This window comes from Tachysurus fulvidraco, chromosome 14 (genome assembly GCF_022655615.1).
Source record: "Tachysurus fulvidraco isolate hzauxx_2018 chromosome 14, HZAU_PFXX_2.0, whole genome shotgun sequence".
NCBI lineage: Eukaryota > Metazoa > Chordata > Actinopteri > Siluriformes > Bagridae > Tachysurus > Tachysurus fulvidraco.
Window position 1 is genome coordinate 861,340 of NC_062531.1, and position 28,000 is coordinate 889,339.

The window sequence follows — 28,000 nt, forward strand, 5'->3', positions numbered from 1 at the left end:
AGTGGTAAGAGAACCCATGTGATGAAATAACTTCACCAAGAGAGTGAGTATACAGGGAGAAAAGAAGAGGACCAAGTACTAAGCCCTGTGGGATGCCAGTGGAGAGTCTGTGTGGAGCAGATGTCACTCCGCTCCATGTTACCTGATATGAGCGTCCTTCCAAGTAGGAAGCGAACCATTCCCAAGCTGATCCGCAAATCCCAAGACTCTTGAAGGTGGATAAGAGAGTCTTGTGGTTGACCGCATCAAATGCTGCGGAAAGGTCAAGGAGGATAAGGATGGATGACAGTTTGGCTGATCTAGCAGCATGTAGTTTCTCAGAGACATCCAAAAGGGCTGTCTCTGTAGAGTGAGCTGCTTTAAAGCCAGACTGTTTGGGATCTTGGAGGTTGTTCTGTGAGAGATAGACAGACAGTTGATTATAGACAATGCATACAAGAATTTTTGAAAGAAATGAGAGAAGTGATACCGGTCTGTAGTTACTGATGTCTGATGGATCCAGAGCAGGTTTCTTTAGGATGGGAATAACCCTTGAAAGCTCTCTTGAAAGTAGTTGGTACTTGACCAGATGCTATGGATCTATTGATGATAGTGGAAATGAAGGGCAAAAAAAAAAGCATAGTGGTAGGGAGCGGATCCAGTGGGCAGGTAGTAGGATTGCAGGACTGGATGACTTGTAAATTCTCTTCTGCAGCCACAGTTGAGAAATGTGGCAACGAAGGTGTAGGGGAATGCATACTCTGAGATGTAAGTGGAACACTACCGCTAGGGGCTGAAGCTGCATAATTTCATTGTAACTTTTAAGCATTAAATCCTCTAAAAACACGAAAAAACTTATGTTTCTAGTAAAGTTTATACTCTCAATATTTTTTTAAGCCCACGCACAAAGCATAATATGATTCATAGCCGTCATACTCTTAGAAAAAATTTTTGGGAGAAAACTGACCTAGGTGGCGCTAGACCAGTTTTTCCTTACCTTTAGACGCATCCCTTTCTTCACTGGGGTAATATATTCCAAAACAAATATTCCACAAAAATCCACACAGGTCCAAGGAACTGAAATCTGTAAGCCTTTTAATCCAAAACGCTTTGGTCGCGCCGCAAATATTCCGAAAAATTGGAAACAGTGGTGCGCCACCATCTTTGTTTCGGCTCTAACTTCTCATTGGGGTATTCAAAAATTCTAAATTACGTCATATTTATAGCCCAGGGCGTAACGAATCAAACAAGCCCTCACTTAAGCCAATCGGTGCTTGTATTGCAGAGATAGACGGCTGAGAAGCCAATGAGGTCAGACATCATTTTTGGGAACCCGCCTTTGACTGACAATTACTCCTTCCAATAGCAATGAAATTGGCCGGGACCTATACAGCTCTTTAGCCAATAAGGAGACGATTCCAACGGTATGCCACGACCCGCCTCTCTAATGCTGGCTTCTGCGCGAAAATCGTGCGCGATGGGTTTATTGCGCAATCCTTGAACTTTTCACACTCTCACAGCTCAGGGTGTCAGGTTACAGGCCTCTTTACACAGCAGAATAGTAGAGAGAGAGGCTGTGCTGGTTTTTGGCCATTTAAACTGAGCATGCAGTCTTTTAATTCAAAGTTATACAGTAAACAAGTAAACAAGAAACACATGACCGGATGGACATGTCCGTAGAAAAATAGTTTTATTGAAGCCATTTTTGGGTCTTTTGACTTGATTTTTTTTTTTGGTGAAAGCCAAGACATGTGGCTATGACCCTCAGGTGTTAAATGTTACCTAACATGTTCCAGAGAAATAAGATAAATTAAAAACCTCAGGCGAAAATCAAAATTTTCCATTCTAGCCTCTGTAACTTTGTGTCAGTAAGGCCTAGAATCAATCTGACACTTGTATCTGAAACTAGAGAATCACTTCTTTCCAATGAGACCAGGCTCACCCCTGTGTGTTAAAGTATGTGGGAGCTGTATCACTTTTTGTTTTGTATACAATTTCGTCCGATCGTTCGTGTGCGATAACAGGTTAAGGTCCGGCGGATTTCCTCAATCTTCTCCTGGTAGAAAGAAGCAAAGTCTTCTGCAGTCAGGGAGGATGAAGAAGGTGGAGCCGGGGGGTTGAGCAGAGAAGAGATGATGTTGTGGAATTTCCGAGGGTCATGTGAGGAAGCTTCAAGCTTTTCCTTGTAGAAGGAAGTCTTGGCAGAAGTCACATCTGAGGAGAACTTGACAAGAAGTTTTCGGTAAAAATCAAGATCTGCATCAAGTTGTGATTTCTTCCACTTTCTCTCTGATGATCTTAGCTCTCTTGGATTGTTGCGCAGCACATCTGAAAGCCAAGGAGCAGAACAGTACGTTTTCTTGGGTTTAGTGAACAGAGGGCAAAGGAAGTCCATAGTTGAGGAAAGAGTTGAGAGGAAAGTGTCTGTGGCTGAGTTCAAGGGTAGTGAGGAAAAAGACTCAGGATCAGGAAGGGAAAGAGTGCCAGAAGCTACAGATGAAGGGGAGACAGAGTGAAGGTTGCGGCGGGTAAGAGCGAGGGGGTCAGAGGTAGTTTTAGGTAGGATAGGTAGAGTGATGGTGAAGGATACCAGGTGATGATCAGAGACGTGTAGTGGGGTAGCAGTCACGTCTGTAGCTGGAGGACGGGTGAAAACCAGGTCCAGGACATTGCCTCCTTTGTGTGTGAGTCCATTTCTTCCAGGACGTCTCCTAGGGGACCAGGAGGGCGGTAGACAACAATGATAACAAGGTTGATTGGAGAGGTAACTGAAATGGCATGGAATTCAAAAGAAGAGATGGTTAAATGAGAAAAGAGGAGAGGTGTAAAGCACCATTTCTTTGACTACAATAAACCCGTACCACCACCCCTGCCTGTTTCTCGTGGTGAGTGAGAGAAAGCTGTTGTGGAAGTTCTGAGGTTCGAGAGATTTAAAGAATAAAGTACAACACTGGTACTGTAGACACGAGCAAGAGTAAAAAAGGTTACACAATTTATTGTGCTCAGCTGCGCAGCAAGACCCAACACTCCACATGTAGCATGAGAGATGAAGGGCCAAGATCATCGATTACATCAAGGTTTTTATAGACAGAACCCAAGAAGAACAGAAGATATGTAAAAGCAAAACATCATCAATCATTGGCTCAACATTACCTCATGCATATCCTGATCAAGCTAATCTGACCAGGCCAAGGTCTTCTAGAGGACTTGTAGGACATTGTTTATAGACAACTCGTCCCCAGTCCCTACTGCCCTTGTCATAATCTTAACAAAACCTACTGATGACAATGTCAGTCTCTGGTCATGACACACACAGGGTACAAGCACAGAAGAACAAAGCCTTATGAGCATCTTAAGATTAGATATTTCCACTACAAAGCATAGGCAGGGGATAAAGCAGCTGGTGTAGCAGTGTTCTGTGGGGATATCCAGGTTTCTGTTAGCACAAGCAAATCAAAGGAGTAATGGGAAGTTAAAGCAGAGATAAAATCAGCTTTCTTTAAAGCAGACTGACAATTCCGGAGCCCACCTACCACCACTGTGTGAGACTTACACAACAGAGGACGGTAGATGGGGTTACTGGGATTGTGACCTCTGCTCTGTGGATGAGAGCGTCTGCGAGAGTAGGCCTTGAGTACAGAGATGGGTTTAAGGCACATATTTGTAGTCAAACAAGAGTGAGAATTAAGGTATGGTAGAATATATCAAAACAGTACTAGACACTAATGTTAGAGAGAGAGTAGCGGAAAACCTTCAAGGTAAGCCCTGCCCCAATTCACACCTTAAGGGAGACTGAAACTACTCCTGTTTAATCAGCTGAGAGAACAACAAAGACCAACACTATAAAATCATAGATATAGAATATAACACAATTCAAATTGCACTAGAACAAAGTGAGTTAAGCAGATAGTATACAAAATACAGGAACCTACTTTACCAGAAGACAATATAATCAAATGTAGAGAGTTAAAGCACACTCTATATCACTGAGGGTTCTTGATCTAATGTATCCAGAACCAACCTGAGAACACACACAGTTCAGAGATCAGTACACGTGTGTGTTCTCAGTACCCGTACATGTGTGTGTTCAGTACCTATTGATGTGTTTAATGTTGTTCAATATTGGTCCAATTTAGTGTGTGTGTTCAGTACCTGCGTGTGAGTGTGTGTTAAATACCTGTCCACGTGTGTGTGTGTTCAGTACCTGTACACGTGTGTGTGTGTTCAGTACCTGTACACATGTTTGTGTGCAGTTCCTATTGATGTGTTTAGTGTTGTTCAGTGTTGGTCCAGTACAGTGTGTGTGTTCAGTTCCTGTAGATGTGTTCAGTGTTGGTCCAGTACAGTGTGTGTGTGCAGTATTTGTAGATGTGTTCAGTGTTGGTACATTGTGTGCTCAGAACCTGTATGATTGTGTGTTCAGTACAGTGTGTGTGTTCAGTACCTGTAGATGTGTTCAGTGTCGGTCCAGTACAGTGTATGTGTTCAGTGTTGGTCCAGTAGTGTGTGTGTGTCTGTGTGTGTTCAGTACCTGTAGATGTGTTCAGTGTCAGTCCAGTACAATGTGTGTGTGTTCAGCACCTGTAGATGTGTTCAGTGTCAGTCCAGTACAGTGTATGTGTGTTCAGCACCTGTAGATGTGTTCAATGTCGGTCCAAAACAGTGTGTGTGTGTTCAGTAGCTTTAGATGTGTTCAGTGTCGATCCAGTACAGTGTGTGTGTTCAGTACCTGTAGATGTGTTCAGTTGGTCCAGTACAGTGCGTGTGTGTGTTCAGTACCTATAGATGTGTTCAGTGTTGGTCCAGTACAGTGTGTTATCAGCAGTGTGAGAGGTTAAAGCTCCTTATGTTCCTGTTGTGTTGGTGAGCTTTTTATTCTCAGACCCATCAGGCTTCATCCACACGATTCCCTCACTGCTACTGAAGACCACTGCTGCTGTATCCCCTACACACACACACACATACACACACACAACACACACACACCGACGTGTATACACACACAGAGAGTGTGTCTTCATTATAGATAAATGCAATGCCACACTGCCCTCTAGTGGAATATACATTAAATGAGTCTCCAGATTGAGACTTTCTGTAATCCTGTGTGTGTGTGTGTGTGTGTGTGTGTGTGTGTGTGTGTGTGTGTGTGTGTGTGTGTGTGTGTGTGTGTGTGTGTGCGTGCACAGTGCCTTGCCACACACACACACACACACACACACACACACACACACGAAATCTCTCCGGCATGTTCTCAGTACACTCTATTACATACATACAATTTTCTGGTTCCTGTTCCCTAATTCATATTTATTTGTATTTTACAATGGACATTGTCTCAAAGCAGCTTTACAGAACATAAACATAGAAGAAAATGTTATTATAAAGAATAAAATAAAGATTAATAGAATACAAAATACAAGATTAATATTAGATATATTTAAATGTGTTTGTTTTTATCCCTAATGAAGGAGTTGGTATCTCCTCTTTAAACGTTCATGAACTTCAAGAAGTGGAACACAACTGGGGCTGGTACAGTTTCTGGATGCCTCGAGATGGTAGAAAGAGAGAAGCAGTGTCCTATTTTTGTAATATGATGATATAAGTTTAAAGAAAAGTTGCTGTCTAATAAACACCAGGTCTTACACTGTCGAGCTACTAGTGACAGAACATCCCTCTAAATGGAAGTTGAAGGGTGAGAGCTTCTGTGTACTGGTTTATGGACCCATAAGTAACATTTCTGTCTTAGAGTTTAACAACAGAAAATTACAGCTCATCCAGTCTGTTATCTCCTTAACAGACAATTATATAATATAAATTCATTGCCGTTATAAGCATGGTTTTATTCCTGTCCTGAAACCCCCTTTAGAAATTTCTCTGATTACAGTAAATCATCATGTTTAACACACTTTACACACTGAAAACAGACGCACCCTCACCCCAGTCATGTGACCCAGGCAGGATGGCAGATTTAGACCATGAAGCAATAATTAAAAAATTATTTACATTTTGTAGCCCTACCTTAGGATGGTGCATTTGGGGATTTACGCTACACATTATTCTGCTTTGCAATTAAGGTGTGGTAACCAGAAACCAAAATACAGTTGAATGCAAATCTTTGTACACCCTTAATCTGTATGATGAAACCTGCTAATTAGATTAGACAAGAATGTCATTTAGCCTGTCAGTTAGCCTTAGACCAGGGGTGGGCAAACTTTTTGACTCGCGGGCCACAATGGTTATTAAAATTTGACAGAGGGGCCAGGCCAGAATAGGTGATTGGTGTGTTTGTGTGAACTAATATAAATTAAATGTAAAGACCATTACATGAAAATATTTAGCTTTTAACAGGCAGCAAAACACCATTGTGCTTAGTTTATTGTAAAAATTGTTTTACAAATTTATTAATTTAATAACGTAGTAATAAACTCCTATTCAGTTTCAGTGGGAACAGTGTTGTTGGGCTCCTTTTTTTGCAAGTGCGTCAATGTATGGCGTTATATTTGTTGTGGCTATTCTCAAGATAGATCCGAGGTGTTGGTCAGTTAACTTGGAGCTGTGACGGGCTTTGTTGATGTTCATGATGCTGAATGTCTGTTCACACACATAGGTTGAACCTTAAAAATTCGCCTTCGGAGAAAGGCTTACTGGCCTTTGCTAATTTGAATGCCAGCAAAAAACTTGCCTTAGTACTTGACTCTTGAATCGCAGTTTGTCTGTGAAAAAGATTTTGCTGAGTCTGTAAATTAGCCGTCAATCTCTGAGCTGTAGCCGCCCGTTCTTGTGGAGACTGTTTACTAGCGTAGTTAGCATGTTTTGTGGTAAAATGACAGCTGATGTATTCTTTAAAATCTGCTACAGTTTCTTGGCATATGAGACATACAGCTGTTGATCGGACTTCAGTGAAAAAATATTTTGTTGTCCACTCTTTATCGAACACTCGGCACTCTCTGTCTACTTTTTTTTTCTTCGGTCCGCTCATTTTTACTGAACGGCTGAAAGTGCAAAGCGACAAAATGAAGTAACCGTTAACCGTAATGCATCACACTCAAGGGTCAATGTCTTCAGGGTGCACCATCTGCTGGGGAAAGATGGGAATTACAGCTTGGTAAAATGATTGTGGTGTCTTTATAATAAAATTTAACTTAATAATATAACGTGGACGAGTTCGGCGGGCCGGATTAAAAAGCCCAACAGGCCGTATATGGCCCGCTGACATGTTTGTGTTCGACTTGTGCTGTCAGCGGTCATTAATATTCAGTACTCAGTTACAGCAGTCTATCATTCCTTTCCTGACTAATTCTTCTGTGTCATGTTTAATGCAGCTCTATTCAGCAAAACTACAAATAGTTCAAAGTTTCCTCAACTTCTGTTCATCCATGTCCATGTCCTGTCCATCACTCATACACACAATCTTACACAACCTCATGGTGATTCATGGGTTTGAGAAAGTGTGAGCTGAAAAATAAAAGAATAAAAGTCTGTTTAAAAGCGTTCGTGTGAGTGTAGATGTAGATTGGCTGATGTAATGATTTACCTCAACCAATCCCAAATGAAGTCATTTCTAGTCAGTCCTTTTTAATACGATGTTTGCTCATTTTTTCCTTTTTGGGAGGCGAGGCAGCCTCAGCTGTTACACTATCATCTAAATTAAAAGCTTCTCACTGTATGTCACCCAGTCCCCCCTCTCACCCCCAGTCTTTCCCAGTCCTCCCAGATTTTCACAAATCTGTCCTCCCAGTCCTCTGTTTAAAGCTTGAAAAGCCCAGAATTCTCATTCCCTTCTGTTCTCTTTGAACAATTCAAATCTTCTCTATGGATTTCATGCCACATAATATAGATCTGGTATGGGAGGAACCTGTGGACCAGGAGAACCTCACGGTAGTAGCATGGATTGTATGCCTCATGTTGACCCGAGGGAACGTACCCAAGGCCCGCTGTCCTCACTCCTATATGATGTCTGGGTAGAAGTCCAGCCTTTTCCAGACACATTCCCATGTAAACATCATCAATGGGAAGCAGGGGGATGGAGTGAGACATGTTGTAGATAACTCTGGAAGTGAATTGTGACAGCAGGAAGCCACCACCGCCACAGTAGGGAGGATATCTTTCTGATTCTTGGACTTGTACGGGGATGTAGTATTTACTGCCCGGGTGCCGGATCGGCCTGGCATGTTGAATCAAGTGGCCGGTAAAAAGATGTTTGCTTCCATCATTATCATCTAAGCCCTTGAGGTACTGCACCATATTGTCTGTGTTGGCAAAAACGTCATCATCTCCATTGAGGAGAAAGTGCACATCTGGGCAAAACCTCTCCATCCACTCCAGGAATAACACCTGCTTCAGTGTGAGGTTGTAAAAGGTATCATCAAAGTCCCACTGCAGAATGTCCTGGTACTCGCGGTTCTCCAGCTCCAGGAGTTTATTCAGTCTTTCCTTCTCATAACCGTCTCCTGTGGTTCCAGATATGAACACGGTGCGGATCCACACACCGCTATGAAGCCGCTCCAAAGCCCACGTTTTACGCAGAACCTCACGCCGATCATAGTTGAGTGGAGAACTCTTAATGACCAACAGTAGGAAAACATCTGCGGAGTTCTTTGGTCCACCGCACTTCCCAGGATTGTTGAGGAGCATGGGGAAATGGCGACAGTGCTGGTGAAGCAGGAAGTCTTGGATCATCTTAGGTAAAGTTAAGAAGTTTTGATTCTTGGAGGCAGATGAGTTTAGCGTACACTTGGGGACTGAGTTTAGGAACATGTCCGGCCATGTCTGTGGTTCAGGTATCTGCTTTCTCAAGACTTTGTCTTGTCTTATGGTTTGTGATTTCTTGCCCTGGAGGTGTATTTGCAGTATTACTAACAAACACAGAGTGGCCGTGATGAGCAGTGACACCACCTCCAGCTTCCCGGTACATTTCTTGGGTCCTGCAAAAATCAAATCAAATAAAAATTACAATTTTATTCAGAAGGGAAAAAACCTAGAATACATTTGAATATTCCAGTTATTGTAATAATAATAACTATATTATTTCCTTTCCTGTAAGCACTCTCTGAAAGATGAAAAGTGATATTATATTTATTGCAATGTTCTTTATATACAGTATGTTAAATAATAAAGGACCCAATACTGAGTCAGTGACACGGGGGTAAAACAGACCCAAATGCAGGATAGCGTTAAAATAAAACAGGATTTATTAAATAAAAAGCACAAAACAGAAACCAAGTCATGACACAGGACAACATCACAACAGGAGTGAGTCCTGACATACAGAGTCTTAGAAACATCTGCATGCTGGTACTTCTTATATTTATTGGACTTCTCCATTTCCACACTTTATTTCCCGTTAAAACTCTAATTTTATTTGGGGACTGAAAATACATTGGTTTAGTCTCTCTCTCTCTCTCTCTCTCTCTCTCTCTCTCTCTCTCTCTCTATATATATATATATATATATATATATATATATATATATATATATATATATATATATATATATATATATAATCGCAATATAAACAAACTGCTCTGAAATCTCCATCAACAAAACATCAGAAGGACAATTAATTGTGTATGGTTACCCCAAGGTTGTGTACAGTGACTGAAGGACAGAACAGTGAGACATCTAAGCTTTTTATGAATAGTTTTTCTTAGGTAAAGGAGCAGAACTGGAGTGTTTGGTGACCTGGGTTCTTTTTTCAGTTTGGTTCTTCTCAAGGTTTCTTCACTCAGGGAGTTTTCCTCACCATTGTCACCCCTGACATACTTATTATTTATTTATTTATTTATTTATTTATTTATTTAAAATGTATATCATGAATTTATAGATTTTGATAAAGCTGCTTTGTGACAACATCTAACACATAAATTTAATTGAATTAACCAGGTAAGGTAGCGCAGTCTGTCTGTACAGTTAGTGTCAGGTTTTGTTTGTGAGTTCAGTCTTGGCTCATCTGTAAACTTCCATTGATTATAAAGTTCCCTCAAGCACAGTTGAGAGATTATACATTTCATTACCATCCTGTTATGCCTCATTATGTCACCACTGCAACCAGGTATAACAATTACCGAGTAATAAATCCTTCAATCCTGGTGTTAACACTCATGAGCTCTTCTAATAAAGTGAAAATGAAGCTAATTGATGGCTTCAAGGAAGGAGAGGACTAAGAAGAACCTCATCATTAATTCACCCACTGATCTGTAAAAAAACAACCTCTAAAACCATCACTGGTCATAAGGAGCCCAGCTTTCAGGCTGAGGGTGACCTGAAGTGGGTGAATGATCTGAATATATTCGTTAACAGATTTGATCAGCTACCCACACCTACCCCCATCCAGTCCACGTTCTCTGCTTCCAAAGCAAGCTGCATAGTTCTACCTCTGTCTGCACTGCTCTCAGATCAACAACACATCCAATCTACCCCCCCTACCAATTCCCCCCCACACACACACCAACCCCTACATACTGCCCCTTACAGAAGCCCAGGTGAGAATGGAGCTCAGGAAGATCAAGGTGAGGAAGACTGCAGGCCCAACCTTCCTCACCTTGGTAAATGCAGGGAACACCAAAGAACTGGTGGTGGATTTCTGCAGAGACAAACACACTCTCACAAAAGCACTCTCTGGACTCTCATGAATGCCTGGGTGTTCATCTGAACAGTAAATTGTAAAGAACAGACAATACAGATGCCATTTCTAAGATAGAGCAGAGCAAACTCTTTCTGTTGAAGAGAGTAAGGTCTTTTGGAGTGCAGGGAGCCCTAGTGAAGACCTTTTTTGCCTCAGTCATCATCTATGGATTAGTCTGCTGGTGCAGCAGCATCTCTACTACACACAGGAAGAGGCGTCTTGTTCCTATGGAGACAATGTTCTGCTCAGCGGCTCCTAACCAGTTAAAGGAACAATGATGATTTGCCTAACCAAATGTTACTGTGTACACACACACACACTGTGGTCACAACCTGACAGCAACATATTGTGATGTAAAAATAATCATATAATAATAATAAATTCAATAATCTGAACTTTTTCCTCCTCTGTGTGAAGTGGCAGCATATAGAAATGAAATGAAACATGGAGGAAACAGAGCAGCACAGTGACATCACCAGGAACAGGACAAAATCATAGCAGGGAGGCTGCTGAGAGACCTACAGCAACATTAAAGGAGCTACAGGAAGATCTCACACCTACTGATTCCTCTCAGAATGTGATAGCAGCCTCTCTCATTCTTCACATGTCTGAGCTAACAGTCTTCTTCTTCTTCCTGACACTCTTCTGTCACACACACACACACAACACTCCTGACGCTCTTCTGTCACACACACACAACACTCCTGACACTCTTCTGTCACATACACACACAACACTCCTCACACTCTTCTGTCACACACACAACACTCCTGACACTCTTCTGTCACACACACACAACACTCCTGACACTCTTCTGTCACACACGCACAACACTCCTGACACTCTTCTGTCACACGCACAACACTCCTGACACTCTTCTGTCACACACACACAACACTCCTGACACTCTTCTGTCACACACACACAACACTCCTGACACTCTTCTGTCACACACACACAACACTCCTGACACTCTTCTGTCACACACACACACAACACTCCTGACACTCTTCTGTCATACACACACAACACTCCTGACACTCTTCTGTCACACACACACACAACACTCCTGACACTCTTCTGTCACACACACACAACACTCCTGACACTCTTCTGTCACACACACACACAACACTCCTGACACTCTTCTGTCATACACACACAACACTCCTGACACTCTTCTGTCACACACACACACAACACTCCTGACACTCTTCTGTCACACACACACACAACACTCCTGACACTCTTCTGTCACACACACACAACACTCCTGACACTCTTCTGTCACACACACACAACACTCCTGACACTCTTCTGTCACACACACACAACACTCCTGACACTCTTCTGTCACACACACACACACAACACTCCTGACACTCTTCTGTCACATACACACAACACTCCTGACACTCTTCTGTCACACACACACACAACACTCCTGACACTCTTCTGTCACACACACACACAACACTCCTGACACTCTTCTGTCACATACACACACAACACTCCTGACCCTCTTCTGTCTCACACACACACAACACTCCTGACACTCTTCTGTCACACACACAACACTCCTGACACTCTTCTGTCACACACACAACACTCATGACACTCTTCTGGTATCTGGAGACGCCATCGTTTCATATGGATTTTTTGTCACTGACTCCGTCAAAAGAACCGGCGAGGCGGCGTCCCGCCCTCCTCTGACTCTGATTGGCCGTGATTCACGGCCCGTAACCCTAAAACAAACCAATCAAACCGATGATGGCAACGAGTATTACCCAATCAGGGGCAGAATAGGACGCATCTCCACACAATGCGGGTGGGGTGATGTGCATGGGATGCTGTATAATGTGGATCTATGTAAAATACGGGACAAATCGCGTCCCATATTGATTTGATACGGGACTCCTCATTTTGCCTGTAAATACGGGACGATTCCGTATTTCACGGGATGGGTGGCAACCCTACTCCACCCACTCCAGCCCACCTGCACTCACCTCTTTTCACACTGGGTGTTTGACCCCTCAACACTTAAACACTTAGACTCCTACAACTTCTTGACATCAGCCCCCTGTAACCTCACTCATCTACTTCCCTCTCTCTCGTTCATACACATTTATTCTGTCTTACTACCACTGACATTCATTCTTCTTCTTTCCAGAACAGACCTCCACCTTTCCATGTGTTCTAAAACACTTCTCCTCCATTCATCAGGTATCTTCTCTCTCTCTAAATTCCTGCTGAACAATCTAGATACAAACTGCACTGCAGTCTCTCATTGACCCCTCCTCGGGTGTCATCTGGACTAACAGCCTTTCCACTCTTGATTGTCCTCAGATCCTTCCTCACCTCATCCTATTCGTCTCTTCCTCCAGTCTTTCCCTGTCCTTTTCCTCACAAATCAGCTCTTCAAAATACTCCTTCCATCTTCTCTGCACACTGTCCTCACCTGTCAGAACCTTCCCATCTCTATCTCTGTCTCCCTAATCTGTACAAGTCCTCCTCACCTTCCTCATGTCTAACCCTGTGTACAACTCATCGTATGCTTTCTGCTTTGTCTTCATCACGTCCCTCTTCACTCTCTCTGTGATTCCTTGTAATCATTTCTACTTTCTTCAGTCTTTTCTACACCTCACTTCTTTTTAGCCTCTTCCTCTGAATGTTGTCCTGTGTTTCCTCATTCCACCACCAAATACAGCTCACAGTATACTCATTTATCTCAACTCTAACATTTCCAAGTATGTTCTGTGTATTTATTTGTGATCTCCAGGAAATGTGTATAAAGTCACAGATTGGTGACACAGTGTAGAGAGAAAGCAGTAAAATGGAGATTTCATTGCTTACCGAAAATCCTCTGCAGCACCACCATTTTGACCTGAAACAGTTTCAGACCTTGTGTTAATACAGAGAGCGAAACAGACACAGACATAACGTTCACTTTATTTCTTACTTCTTTACACAAAGCTGGGGGGAAAATACACAAAACATGTTACCTGAGTGTCTGTGCACTGAAACATAAAGCTTTCAGACTCAGAAACCAGAAAGCTGACAGCCAAATTACAGAAGGTGTGTGTGTGTGTGTGTGTGTGTGTGTGTGTGTGTGTGTGTGTGTGTACACCAGGTACACCTATTCCCAGTTGTAAGAGGTGAGCATTAAGTACAAGACAGAAAGACATGAAGACACCTTCATACAGTTCTGTTACACAGGAATCTTCGTCACAGAAGAATGTTAAACGTTACGTTTTACACAACACAACACACACTGACTAGAAAATCACTTTAACTCTGGACTTGTACAGCACAGTGCCACTTTATACACTATTTACACACCATACTGTATCTGGACACTTTAAGGACAATCTTTAAAATCCATACACACTTATTAATATGTATATTTATGCATATGTACATAAAATATTTCTCCTCCTATTTTCATATTTTATATCATTTTTGATATAGTTTTCTTATATAGTTTATACATTTTTATTTATCTATCTCATTTTTTCTTTTTTTTTATTCTAAATTGTATCACCTTTTATTCTTATACCAGACAGATGCATAAAGCATTTCACTGAAAATTTGGGCAAAAGTGAAGATAAGCAAATCAACATACCACAGCATCACCTCGTCTAACTGGGTCCACACACACGCTCACACACACACGCTTACACACACACACGCTTACACACACACGCGCTTACACACACACACCCACGGCCACACACGCTCACGCACACACACTTACACACACGCTTACACACACACACGCTCACGCACGCACACACTTAGACACACACATACACACACGCAGCTCATTACTTACATATCTACTAAAATATAATTTCTTAAATGAGGGGATTAAAATAAGGATTAACAGGAATGCACTAATTAAATATTATTAATATTGTTAAATTAATTTAATAATAAATGAATATTAAATATTTAGAGTTTTTTCCCTCGCACTAACATCATAACCATAAATGGAATAGAATGAAATCTTAATTACTTGAATAATGTCTTCTGTTCATTATTCCTTTTACATTTACATGTGATACAAATTTAAATTTATTTATAAAGGACTGAAATTTATAAAGGACTGAAAATCAGACATCAAACTGTTCACAAGTCTCTCAGGACAAACCTTAACTTAGTCAGTAAGGAACAAACAGAGAGAAACTCAGACAGAAAAGAAACTCTCTCTACTTTTATGATTACTGTTCATTTCTACACCACATGAAAAGCTGAAGCAACTGAACACACACACACACACACACACACACACACACACAAACACACACACAATAAATAAAAAAGATTTACCTGTAATATGAACTCAAACAAGCTGGACAATGAAAGAGGTTAAGAAGAGAAAGTATCAGCCATCAGGATGTGTGTGTGTGTGTGTGTGTGTGTGTGTGTGTGTGTGTGTGTGTGTGTGTGTGCTCTGAACACAGAAGTTCATTTCAGCATTACCAGTTTAAACACTTGTTAATAATCTGTAGGCCCTCCCCTGAACAGAGAGGAAGAGACAGGAAAAGAGGGGAAAATAAGAGTGTGCAACACAGAAATAGTGAAATCACACCCACAGAGGTACATTTTCCCTTTCAGCCACCCAGAAACACACACACAGACACACACACACAAAATAAACCATCTTCTTTCACACACACACACACACAAAGACTCAATTACTATTGCCCCATTGCACTCACACCCATCGTTATGAAGTGCTTCGAGAAGCTCGTCATGAGGCACATGAAGACCCAGTTACCACCCTCACTGGACCCCCTTCACGTATCGTAGAAACCGCTCCACAGACGATGCCATTGCCACGGCCCTTTATTTAGCCCTCACCCACCTGGACAATAAAGACACGTATGTATAAAGGCTGTTCATAGACTTTAGTTCAGCTGGGACTGAACACCTCCCTCTGCATCTGGATCCGGGACTTCCTGACTGGGAGACCTCAGTCAGTCTGGATCGGGAACAGCATCTCCAGCACCACCACACTGAACACTGGAGCCCCTCAGGGCTGTGTGCTCAGCCCACTGCTGTTCTCCTTGCTGACTCACGACTGTGCAGCAATACACAGATCGAACTGTAACAATCCGGGGACGCGTCTCTATGGTGACGCTCGGACAGCGGTTCGTTGCTCGTGACACTCTTCTTTTCTCTTTGCATTTACTCCCACTAGGATCAATAATCAGAAAGCATGGCATGTCTTTCCATGTCTACACAGATGATAGCCAGATTGATGTGCCTCTTAAAAAGAACGACACTGTCAGACCATTACTCAAGTGTCTTGCTGATATCCAGACTTGGATGTCTCTTAATTTTTTAAGTTTTAATGAAAAAAGACAGAGGTGATGGTTTTTGGTGGCACCACTGGGACTCCTTCGGTTGATTTGGGGGCCTTGGCCCAGTACAACAAACAAACCATAACTAATCTAGGGGTTAAAATCTACGCTGACCTTAAGCTTGACTGTCAGATCAGGGCAGTTGTTAAACCAAGCTATTTTCAATTGAGGCAGCTGGCCAAAGTAAAGCCATTTCTTTCAAGGCATCACTTTGAGATAGTAATTCATGCCTTTGTAACCACTCGGTTGGATTACTGTAACACACCGTATGTGGGGATCAGTAGGTCTTCTGTTGCTCGTCTGCAGATGGTTCAAATCGCTGCAGCACGTCTGTTAACTGGCCGCACAAATACGAGCACATTTCCCCTATTTTAGCATCACTTCATTGGCTGCCCATACATTTTAGGATCCATTTTAAAATTCTTTGACACCTGAGATAGGCACAGGCTCCCCGTGACCCGAGAAGTTCGGATAACCGGGCGAAAATGAATAAATGCACTAATAAATACAACTTCAGCATTGTTTTCCCACTAAAAAAAACATTCACAGCCATCATCAATGTGACACCCACACCCACAAACAAACACAACACACCCACAAACACTCACACACCCTTAAACAAACCCACAGACACACACACTTGTGCACCCACACACACCCACCAACCCACACACTTGTGCACCCCCAAGCAGGCACGATCTCTCTTTTCTTCTGTCACTTCAGACAGGAACATGGGCCATGATTTCCTGTGGAAAAACAATGATAAGATATACCTTCATTTGTCCCACAGTGGGGAAATTTGTGTTACAGCAGCAAAGAAAAAGAAATGCAAATATATAAAAGAAAAAAGACATAATATATATATATATATATACAGTATATACACAACACAATGGATAAATACAAAGAAGTAAAAGAGACCACGAGTATGTAGTTACACTAACAGACATATTGCACACAGGTAATATTGCACGTTTTTTTAACATTTCTGTTATTGCACATGTTTAAATACTTTATTATTGTTTATTATTGCAGTGAAACAGTAAGAGATGCTGCTGCACCAGGAGATCAAACATTAGAATATGGCTGTGGCCACCACAGAGTCAAAAAAGGTCTTCAGTACTGTACAGTAGCTCTCCCTGCACTCCAAAAGACCTTAATCTCCTCAGCAGAAAGAGTCTGCTCTGCCCTTTCTTATAGATTACCTCAGTATAGCCTGTCCAGTCCAGTTTGCTCTTCAGATGAAGAGTCCACTCTCACGATGTCCTTTCCCTGAATGATCACTGGGGGTAATGAAGTTTGTTTGTGCCGACGGAAATCCACCACCAATTCTTTGGTTTTCCCCCGCATTTAACTGGAGGCAGCTCCGTTGGCACCAGTCCACAAAGTTCTGAATCAGTCCACTGTACTCCCTGTCATCATCATCTGTGATCAGACTGATGATTGCAGAGTCGTCAGAGAACTTCTGTAGGTGACAGGTTGCTGAACTGAACATGAAGTTTGCAGCGTTGATGGTGAAGAGGAAAGGGGCCAGAACCGTTCCCTGCGGGGGTCCAGTGTTGCAGACTACCATTTCAGACTCACAGTCATGAGTCCTCACATACTGTGGTCGGTCTGTGAGGTAGTCCAATATCCAAGCACACAGATGATGGTCCACTCCGATGTACACCATCTTATCCCCCAGGAGCACAGGTTGGATGGTGTTAAAAGCACTAGAGAAGTCAAAAATCATGACTCTCACTGTGCTCTCAGCCTTTTCCAGGTGCGAAATAGCCCAATTTAGGAGGAAGATGACACTCCAATCCCAAATGAGACAAATTGTGTGAAATCTTAGGACACAATATGAGAACAGAGCAAATTATTGGCTCAACTGCGACGACTCCAAGCTGAGCTTTCAAACACGTTTAACCTGAAAAACACTGATCATGGCTTCAGGCAACACTGAATAATGACCAGAAGAAAACATTCTTCTATAACATTCCTCTCTTAATGAAGACCATGATAGTGTAATACAACACAAGACTTAAACTCTTTCTTCATAACTGGTTTCCAGTGAAAATAATGTCATGTAGAATATTAAGAGTGATATTAAAAGTCCACATTCGGTGTATAGTTTATTACTGAGACATGTTGTGTAGAAGCAAATCAACTCAGATTCTGAACACTCACAATTTAATTAGTTAAAATTCTTTAGTAAATTAGTATAAAATAATATAAATGATATAAATAAAATATTTTTTTTCTCCCACAGAAACCAGTTCTAACAAGCATAAGGCACCAAACACTTCCACAAGTGACTCACACCTACTCTGGTGATCACAATATTATTACTAAATTATTATTAACAAAATTATCATCAACAAAAAATACAAAATAAATAAAGACAGTTTATTGCTCACACTCTTGTCACATGTTTACTTTTTTATTTCAGCAAGATGATCTGAAGGAACCACAAATAAATACATTTCAATTTCTCAACTAATAAATACAACTACAGCATTGTTTCCCCGCCAAAAAAAAACATTCACAGCCATCATCAGTGTGACACACACACCCACAATCAAACACAACACACCCATAAACAAACCCACAGATGCACACACGTGCAAACACACACACACACACACACACACACACACACTTGTGCACCCCCATGCACACACGATCTCTCTTTTCTTCTGTCACTTCAGACAGGAACAGGGGCCATGATTTCCTGAAGAAAAAAAAAAGAAAAAAATCTGAATGTCTAATTTTATTGTTTATGCCATTTACAGACTGAAGAAATACACGTGGCATTTTAAATACAATTCGTGTTTTATAGTCAGAACTTAATAAATAACAAAATGTTAAATAAATAAATATATAATCACAATATCAGGTAAATAATTCTCCCTCCCTCTTTCCCTATCTGTAAGCAGCCTGTGTGTAATGTTTTATTAGTTTTATTACTTTGTCTTCATGTGTCTCGGGGTTTCCTGCTGCTACGAGTGGATCTTGTGACTCCTTCATCGTGCATTCTCCAGGGAACTGAGAGAGAGATGAGAAGGTTCCAGTTCTCCGGTAGTGAAACAGAGCAGCAAAAAGAACACAGGAGAAAACTAGAGAGGAAAAAAACAGGGAGACCAAAGAGATGATGATGTGATAAGGAGAAAAACAGGAACAAGAAGAACAACTCTTTTGTTCCTTCACTTGCTGTGACATTAAAACTCTAGAATAAAGAGAAAATCAATAAATATATAGACAAAGATTCAGAAAAATTATTCATATGAGAGACTAGATGATAAAAAATGAGCCAAATAAACACATGAATTAGTAGATAAAAATAACTGTAGACATTACTGACTAACCAATCAGAGAGAGGATCCAGATGTAGGCGGAGTCTGAGCCCAGCATGGAAGACTTGGTCGGAGACGTGGCCGTGTCTGACACTGAGAATAAAATAAACAAATATTACAGTCATGTTCATATAAAAATACAGATACATTCGATGTTTAATCTAATCTCACATTAACATAATTTTTCTAACCTAACCTCTACTGTAGAACATACAGCATGTACACTGCTCAGTGCTGCTTTTGTCTATTGTCTTTTGTGTAATATCATTTGTCCTGCACTGTCTTTTGTCCTGCATTGTCTTGTGTCTCACACTGTCTTCTTGTCTTGTGTCTCACACTGTGTACACCAGGTTGTACAGATACACTTTGTGTCTAGGACTAACTAAGTCCTTATCTCTGTGTTGTTCTCCAGACTTCCCTGCACCAGGCGATGCCTGGAAACCGGATTACCCTCATTCCGGCCCCCAAAACAGACAAAAAGGGCAGAGGAGTTACTCCACAAGCTAGAGCGATGGACATAAGTCCTCAAGGTGCTTTCTGGGCAAAGCAAATGCAGCCTCTCCTGTTCCGCCGACTCATGAGGCGGGGGAGAGTAGGCCCACGCCAGCCATCCTGGGCACCTTAGAGACATATCCTGCCCTGGGGTGCAGAATAGACTTGGACATGCCAGGGGAAAAATTCTAGGCAGGTGGGGGGCGATTGACAAGGCCTGCAAATCTCTTTTGAGAGAGGCCAAGGCTAGGAGCAAAGCAAACTTTGGGGTCAGAAACTTTTCAAAAGCTGACTCTATGGGCTCAAAGGGGGATTCCAGCAGCCCCTCCAGGACCACAGGAGCCAACGAGGGGCAACTTGCGGGAGCAGAGCTACGGGGGAAGGCATACAGATGGAGCCTCGGCCACGTCCATACCAAGACTTCCAGGCCCATAGAGAAAGAGAGGGAAAGCCACAGAAGACAGTGGGTCGACTCCTTGGAGGCGAACAGATCCACTTCCCCCGGGCAAAAATTTGCCAAATTTGCTCCACCATATGGGGGTGGAGATGTCACTCCCCGGGCCTCAGCACTTGCCTCGACAGGAAGTCTGCCTCCCGATTTACATGCCCTGGAATGAAAACCACTCTCAGCGAAAGGAACCTGGTCTCTGCCCAGAGCAGAATCTACTGTGCCAAAAAAGGTTGATTATAGACCTCCCATAGACCCTGGGCAGGATGGCCATCCAAGGCCACTCCCCAGTCCGAAAGTGAGGCGTCCGTCAAAAGAATCCTGCAACGGTGACACGCCCCTAGAGTGGGACCCAAGGCCTGGAACTGGGGTCTTTTCCACATAAGAAGGGCACGAAGCCCACAGCGCATACCCTGAAGGGATGGCTGTGAGGACGAAAGCCCGGACCCTTGGGCTAGAGCTCGAATGGACTCATGTGAGGCAGACCCAAAGGGATAAAGTTGGTTGCTGCCAAAATGAGGCCGAGCACCCTCTGTCCCTCGGTGAAAAAGAGGCCTCGGCCTAGCCGAATAACTTTCTCCGCTGACCAGATGGAAGCCACCCGAGCAAGAGACAGATGTGCCCGCATCGTGGTGGATACCAAACTATCACCAGAAAGGTGGTTCTCTGAGAAGGAGAAAGCACACACACCCTGGATTCAACCTGAGGCCTAGAGACCTCATATGGGCAAGCACAGCATCTCGATGACAGCCCGCCATAGCCTTCGATTGGGCCAGAATGAGCAAGTCATCCAGGTAATTCAGTACACGGATGCCCTGGAGACCCAACGGTGTCAGGGCAGCGTCCATGCACTTTGTAAATTTGCATGGTGAAAGGGCTAGGCCAAAAGGAAGAACACAATAGTGGTACACTTCGCCCCCAAAAGTGAACTTGAGGAACGTCCTGTGCTCTGGTAGAATGCCTATGTAAAAATAAGCACCCTCGAGGTCGATCATCACAAACCAGTCTTTGGACCTGATCTGGGACACGATAACCTTGAGCGCGAACATCCTGAACCTGTAAGTCTTCAGAGTACAATTCAGAGCCCGTAGGTCCAAAATTCGGACGCAGCCTCCCGTCTTTGTTGGGAACAACAAAATATCGGCTGTAAAGCCAGAGCCCATCTCAGGGAGGGTTACATGCTCTATGGCCCCTTTCCTCGGGAGCAAGAGAAGTTCCTCTTGGAGAAACACCACCTGGTGCCTGCCAACGATCGTGGGCAAGACACCCTGAAAACACAATAAGCTTTTATTGTCATTTCAACCATATATAGCTGTTACAGTACACAGTGAAATGAGACAACGTTTCTCCAGGATCAAGGTGCTACATAAAACAAAGAAAGGGCTAAGGACATGTAAGTAGTCTTAGCCACATAAAGTGCAACTGTGCAACCTGGTGCAAACAGTGCAGGACAAGACAAACAAGACAGTGCAGGACAAAAAACAGTGCAGACAAAGTTACAAGACAATACAAAAAGTACAAAAATTGCAATGCACAAAAAACAGTAACAGAAACAGCGCCGACCGAACAGTGTAAATACTGAATGCTCAAACAATATTTTGTGTGGTAACATTAGAATGAACAGCAGGTTCAACAGCATTTCTTAGCAGCAGGTCCTTTGGATAATATATAGAGTTGTGCAAAAAACAGCAAATGACTGAAATATTGTATAGTATGTGCGTAATGGCTGATATATTGTACAATAAGTGCAAAAACAGCAGAAAAGTGTGCAAAACAGTGTGTGTGTTTTGTGAGGGTCTATGCAGTCCATACAGATGATATGTGTGTATGTTATGCTCAGTATAGTTCAGTTATTGAGAAGTCTGATGGCTTGTGGGAAGAAACTGTTACACAGTCTGGTCGTGAGGGCCCGAATGCTTCGGTACCTTTTTCCAGACGGCAAGAGGGTGAAGAGTGTGTGTGAGGGGTGTGTGGGGTCAGACAATGCTGTTGGCTTTGCAGATGCTGTGTGTGGTGTAAGTGTCCATGATAGAGGGAAGAGAAACCCCAATGATCTTCTCCGCTGTCCTCACTATCCGCTGCAGGGTTTTGTGATCCAAGACCGTACAGTTCACAAAGACAGACAGTGATGCAGCTGCTCAGGATGCTCTCAATGGTCCCTCTGTAGAACATGATCAGGATGGGGGGAGGGAGATGTGCCTTTCTCAGCCTTTGTAGGAAATAGAGACGCTGCTGGGCTTTCTTGGTGATGGCGCTGGTGTTGAGTGACCAGGTGATTTGGTGCTCTTCATGATCTCTACAGATGATCTGTCGATGTTCAGCAGTGGACGAGAGGAGAACTGGATCCTGTAGCCTTTTCTACAGTACCCAGGACCCACCGAGACACATCTGGCAGAAGTTTCCACGCTGCCTAGTTGTCTGATATTGGTGTCAACCTCATGCAGACCTCCCGGGTGCCCTAAAACAGAGCACTGGCAAGTGCTAACCCGGGGAGATCCGGGCAAGGAAAGTGAGCAGGCACAGACCCTACTGCTCCCCTAAACGCCGGAGGCGGCTGGGCAGGCAGTAGGGGGAGCCATCCTGAATGGGACACTCCAAGAAACCCCAGCCCTCAGGTATTGGGTCTGGGCCCAGGTATGCCGACCGACCTCCCTAGTCTTAGACGGGGGACACGGGCAGCCACACTAACCCTCCTTACTGCCCTGAGTAATCTAGGAGGGGGTTGGGTGCGGCTGGAAGATGACCCAGGCTGCTCGCCGCGACGAGGGAGAACCTCCCTCCCTGAACGCTGCCGACTGGCATTTTACCTCCTGGTGCCTGTCGACGACAGTACTCACTGCATCGCCGAACAAACTCTGAGGTGACACCGGGGCATGCAGGAGAGAGGACCTATCCTTATCTTTAATATCAGTTAAATTGAGCCACAGGTGCCTCTCCGTGGCAACCAGCGCAGCCATTGCACAGCCTATGGAGTGGAACGTCTGCTTTGTGGCATGGAGCGCAAAGTCAGTGGCTCGGTGGAGCTCAGATACCACCTGAGGTCCCAACCCCTGGCCACCGTCAAGCTCTGTCAGCAGGTCAGACTGGTAGGAATGCAAAACTGCTATGGTGTGCAGGGCCACACCAGCTCAGCCTGCTGCCATGTAAGCCTCGCCCACAAAGGCTGAAGTAGTCCTGCAAAGCTTGAATGGAAGGCAGGTTTCCTCCATGTGGGGGATGTAGGCGAGAAATGGCCCGTAAGCATCTCTTCAATTCCAGGCATTGCCCCATACCCATGGCTTTCAAGCTCTATTATGGCTAAATAGTCAGACATGGCAGGATAAAAAATATGAGCTGAAAATGGATTTCTCGACAAGACCTCGACACTTCGGCATGGAGGTCTGGGAAAAATGGCAGCCATCTGCATGAAGTGGGCCTGCGTTCTGAAGTTATAAAGCGGTCAGAGCCCGATGCGGAAAGCGGCATGCTCTCTTCCGGGTTGGGAGAAATCGCAGTGCGAGCACCCGAAACCGAAATTGAGCGATCAAAGTCAGGGGAAAGGGCAAGTAAAGGGAAATACCCATCTCTTGCTCCGCTTCCACTAACTTAACCTGCGAACCCCATGATCGAAGACGCCACGCCACCTCGGTGGACGTGGGACCCAAACTACGAGGCGCAGCCAAAGCTGGAAATGTAGCCAGACGGGATAGGAGAGTATGCAGATGGAATCCCTCACAATGCACGCAGCCAGCTCCCTCGAGAGCCTCTCCAAAACAAACAACACAAAGAGAGTGCGTGTCCTCCCCCATGATAAAGCAGGGATTAAGCATCTCTTAAAGTGCTTAGATTGCAACATATTACTATTTTTCTCACCTAGCTTTCCCTGAAATATATATTTTTCTCTCCCTACAGTAGACAGACAGGACAAACAATTGGCACACATACAGAAAGCGCTTCCTGAAGACAAAGAAGCTGGAGTATTGTGATGTAGATGCCCTTACATGGACTTACTGGCACGCAATCACTTCATCATGTGTCCTTCCTGAGCCATTAAATTGGCGTGTTTGCACACAGAGCTTCAGACACAAATTCCTCGCAGAAGGGTTTCCATAGTGTCGGCCCAGACGCAGCATCGAGTTTCCTCAAAAGGAAACTAAACATCATAAGGCATCAAACACTTCCACAAGCATGAATGCGTAAAACCAGGGAGGTTAAAAGGACTCTATCAGAATCAAACAATCAATCAACCAAATTTTATTTATAGAGCACCTTTCAACAGCCAAAAGGAGCACAAGGTGCTTTCCAGTAAAACAACAATAAAAAACAAAATAAATAGAATCAATAAGAACACAATGAACCATAAAATAGCAGTTGAAACCGGGTCTATGCGTTAAAAGCTTGTATGAATAAATATGTCTTCAACTGAGATTTAAAAACACTCAGCACAGTGATGGATCGTAAATGTGCTGGAAGTGCGCTCCACAGCTTTGGTCCCTTGATGGCAAATGACCGGCCTCCAAACTTCTCATAATTGTATTTGGGAATGACCAGAGAGGTATGTCCAGAGGAGCGGAGAGATCTGGCTGGTTGGTAGACCTTTATTAATTCTGTGAGGTAGGCTGGGGCCAGACCATTGATGGCCTTGAACACACAGAGAAGGACCTTATACTCCACCCTAAACCGCACCGGAAGCCAGTGAAGCGAGTGGAGGACGGGGGTGATGTGTGAGCGTTTGGAGGTGTTGGAGAGAAGACGTGCTGCCGCGTTTTGTACTATTTGAAGCCGATTGAGAAGTGATTGATTAAGTCCAGTGTAGAGAGCATTAAAGTAGTCAATCCTTGAGCTGATGAAGGCATGTATAGCTTTTTCAAGGTCAGCTTGAGAAAAGAATGATTTTACCTTTCTGAGTAGTCTTAACTGGTAAAAGCTCGCCTTCACTACTGCACCGATTTGCTTATCGAAGTGCATACTCTTGTCAAAAATAACACCCAGGTTACGCACGGTAGAAGCAAACTGAGGTGTTAGAGAACCAAAAGTAAGAGAACTGCTGGATGAATCTGGGCTAAACAGGATGTACTCAGTCTTTTCTTCATTCAGATGAAAGAAGTTCTGGGAAAGCCACTGTTTGATATCCTGAAGGCAATTATGGAGCGGGTCCAATGCAGAACGATCACTCAGAGTCACAGGAAGATAGATCTGGAGGTCGTCAGCATAGAAATGAAATTGAACATTGTGATTGGAGATGAGTTGACCAAGTGGCAGCATGTAGAGTGAGAACAGAGTAAGACCAAGAATAGATCCTTGAGGCACACCAGATGATAGAGGAGCAACCGAGGAAGAATAGTCATTAAGCATTACTGAAAAGGTTCTGTTAGTGAGGTATGATGAGAACCAATTTAGCACCGCACCCTGCAGACCTATGATGTCAATCGTCTCCTTCAAAATCCTGGCAGGAACAGCGTCTAGGGGGCAGGTGGTAGGCTTCAACTCGTGGACAGCTTTTTTCAGGTCCGCCAGAGTAACTGCATCAAAGTTCTCTAGCACACATTGTGCCGCACGAGTGGACATGGCAACAGTGGGGACTTGTGTAATGGTTTGCCTAACAAACAAAACCTTGTCCAAAAAATGCTGTTTGAATGCGTTGCATATGTTTACAGATACGTCATTCAATGCGACAGACACCAGATTTATAACAGAATTGATAGTGCTGAATAAAATTCCAGGGCGGTGGCTATTGTTATTGATGAGAGCAGAAAGGTACTGTCCTTTAGCTTCCTCTGATAGGTGGCAAGACGGTCTCTAAACATCTCCAGAGACACCTGCAACCTATCCTTCTTCCATTTTCGCTCAGCCTGTCTACACCGGCGCCTGAGGGCCCGAGTTGTATCATTGAGCCAGGGGTCCAATGCACCATTGGTCGACTTAACCTTGTAGGGCGCAACAGAGTCCATAATCAGGGAGCAGGTGGTATGGAAGGAGGTGAGGAAACGTTCCGGGCAAAGAGGCGATGCCAATTCGGCAGTAGAGGCGAGATCAGAAACAGAGAAAGCAGCAGCAAAGTCATCGACTGTAGATGAGGTAATAATGCGACGGCGATGGGGGGCAGTAGACGTTGGTGCAGGTGGAACAGCACAAATTTCAAACCGTATGAGAGAATGGTCAGAGATGGGAAAATCCATGACCTCACAGGTTGACACAATAACCCCACGAGAGATAATAAGGTCAAGAGTGTGACCTAACCTATGAGTCTAAAAGTGCCTTAAATTCATTAGCAGGTTTATCAGAGGGGCAGCAAACATGAATGTTAAAGTCACCACAGATTAGAATGTTGTCAAACTTTGCTAGAAACTCTGTCAGAAACTCTGAGAACTCAATTAAAAAATATTTATTTAATTTGGGCGGCCAGTAGATTACTACACACAAGATCGGACAGGGTAGTGTAAGCACAAATACTTGTGACTCGAAACTGGAATACCCTCTAGTGGACAACTGGTGGCACTTCAGGGACTGTCTATGTATGGTGGCTATCCCCCCGCCCCTACCCGTTTGCCGCGGCATGTTTAGGTAAAGGTAACCAGAGGGGAGGATTTCCAAGAAGGCACTGACGTCACCTGGGGGAAGCCAAGTTTCTGTGAGGAAAAACAGATCCAGATTGTGGGAGGAGATTACATCATTGAGGACAAATGTTTTGTTATTGAGCGATCTGGTGTTACAAAGTGCCATGCGGAACGTGGACAAGTCGACAGGCGACGATGTCACACGAGGAATTGGACGGAGATTTCCTTGGACACAACCCCGAGTGGATGTTTCAGCGCAGCGGGGACGCGGAAACTTAACGCCAGTGTTGGAGCCAACCAGCCGAAGCCATCGATAGCATTCCCGCGATCTTCTAGCATTGTCACATCCTGGTTGATCTTGACCTCTCGGAGACGAAGAATCCAGGTGAGTCCTCGGCCTGACATGTAACCCACCTCTCCGACCGCGTCTTCGGCAGCGCATCCTGCCTGGTAGCAGACACACACACTATACACTACACTCTCACACACACACACACACACAGGGGTCTCATTTATAAAACTGTGCGTAGGATCCCTACTAAAAGTTTACGTACGCCCAAAAGCCAAAAATGGTGTATGCCAAAAAAAAATTCCGATTTATAAAACCGTGCGTACGCACACCTGTAAACAATGTTCCCTTTATAAATCACAGATCACCCGCAGATGTGCGTACGTGAACCAGCCTCAAATCCCGCCCTGTACACGCCCATTTTCAACCATAAATAGTCAATGGAAATCACTGCGCGGGCACGAGAGTGGACCTCGTTATAATGAGTTTCCTCTGTGCTCTATGTGTTTAAAAATGGGGTGAGGAGCCAGCATCTCAGGGGGTAGCCACTGTCACCTGCAGGTCATAATTATATTAAAAGCAACATTGTTATAATTATATTAAAAACAAAATTGTTACATTTTCTACTTTTTAATATATTTTTTTAATCACCAAGAAGCCAGCCATCACGTACTGCGCCTGCATTTAGTCTGTTCCCTACACTGTTATATGTCAAGATAAAGGAATCATGTGTTGAACCAGGCCAGCGTGCCACAATGTTTGTGGTTGGTCATGTTGGAGTCACATATGATTTGCACATTAATAAAATGCACATACTTTCTATTAACATAAGCAAATTCATTTGCAGATGGTGCCCTTATAGCAACATGAGCGCAGTCAATTGCGCCGATTACATTTGGAAAACCAGACATTGCTGCAAATTGCATTATAA

General features: G+C 43.6%; 3 protein-coding genes across 7 annotated transcripts in view; all 3 read right to left on the reverse strand.

Annotated features, from left to right (window-relative positions):
• The window catches only part of LOC113642620 (N-acetyllactosaminide beta-1,3-N-acetylglucosaminyltransferase 3-like), a 48,976-nt gene extending 33,958 nt beyond the window's left edge, over positions 1-15,018 (reverse strand). The window contains exons 1-2 of the mRNA XM_047800442.1: positions 14,933-15,018; positions 13,457-13,487 (exon numbers count right to left, since the gene is read on the reverse strand). Coding sequence (XP_047656398.1) covers positions 13,457-13,481 — 25 coding nt within the window. The 5' untranslated portion in view covers positions 13,482-13,487; positions 14,933-15,018. The remainder of the gene's footprint in view (positions 1-13,456; positions 13,488-14,932) is intronic.
• LOC113642636 (very low-density lipoprotein receptor-like) overlaps positions 1-28,000 on the reverse strand; it is a 109,975-nt gene that overhangs the window by 55,682 nt on the left and 26,293 nt on the right. For 2 of the 4 annotated variants that reach the window (XM_047800438.1, XM_047800435.1), the window contains exon 10: positions 19,317-19,397. The exons of 1 other annotated variant lie outside the window; for it this stretch is intronic. In XM_047800438.1, the coding sequence (XP_047656394.1) occupies positions 19,317-19,397 (81 nt within the window). Of the gene's footprint in view, positions 1-18,370; positions 18,683-18,918; positions 19,068-19,316; positions 19,398-28,000 lie in introns of those variants that run through there. One more of the 4 variants, XM_047800437.1, reaches the window with a different exon arrangement.
• LOC113642618 (N-acetyllactosaminide beta-1,3-N-acetylglucosaminyltransferase 3-like) lies at positions 5,372-15,031 on the reverse strand. Of its 2 annotated transcripts, XM_027146200.2 has the most exons (3): positions 14,933-15,031; positions 13,457-13,487; positions 7,711-8,903 (listed from the first exon to the last, which is right to left on the reverse strand). In XM_027146200.2, the coding sequence occupies exons 2-3, from the start codon at positions 13,479-13,481 to the stop codon at positions 7,726-7,728; spliced, it is 1,203 nt and encodes a 400-aa protein (XP_027002001.2). In that variant the 5' UTR covers positions 13,482-13,487; positions 14,933-15,031; the 3' UTR covers positions 7,711-7,725. The 2 variants fall into 2 exon arrangements, with proteins under 2 accessions (XP_047656395.1, XP_027002001.2); XM_047800439.1 differs by lacking the exon at positions 14,933-15,031 and having other exon boundaries at positions 5,372-8,903; positions 13,457-13,720.

Excerpts from the sequence above, each read along its gene's own strand:
- LOC113642618 (XM_047800439.1), bottom strand. The coding sequence starts at position 13,541 with ATGTCTGTGTCTGTTTCGCTCTCTGTATTAACACAAGGTCTGAAACTG. Across the intron at positions 8,904-13,456 it reads GGTGCTGCAGAGGATTTTCG|GACCCAAGAAATGTACCGGG; the intron begins GTAAGCAATGAA and ends TGATTTTTGCAG.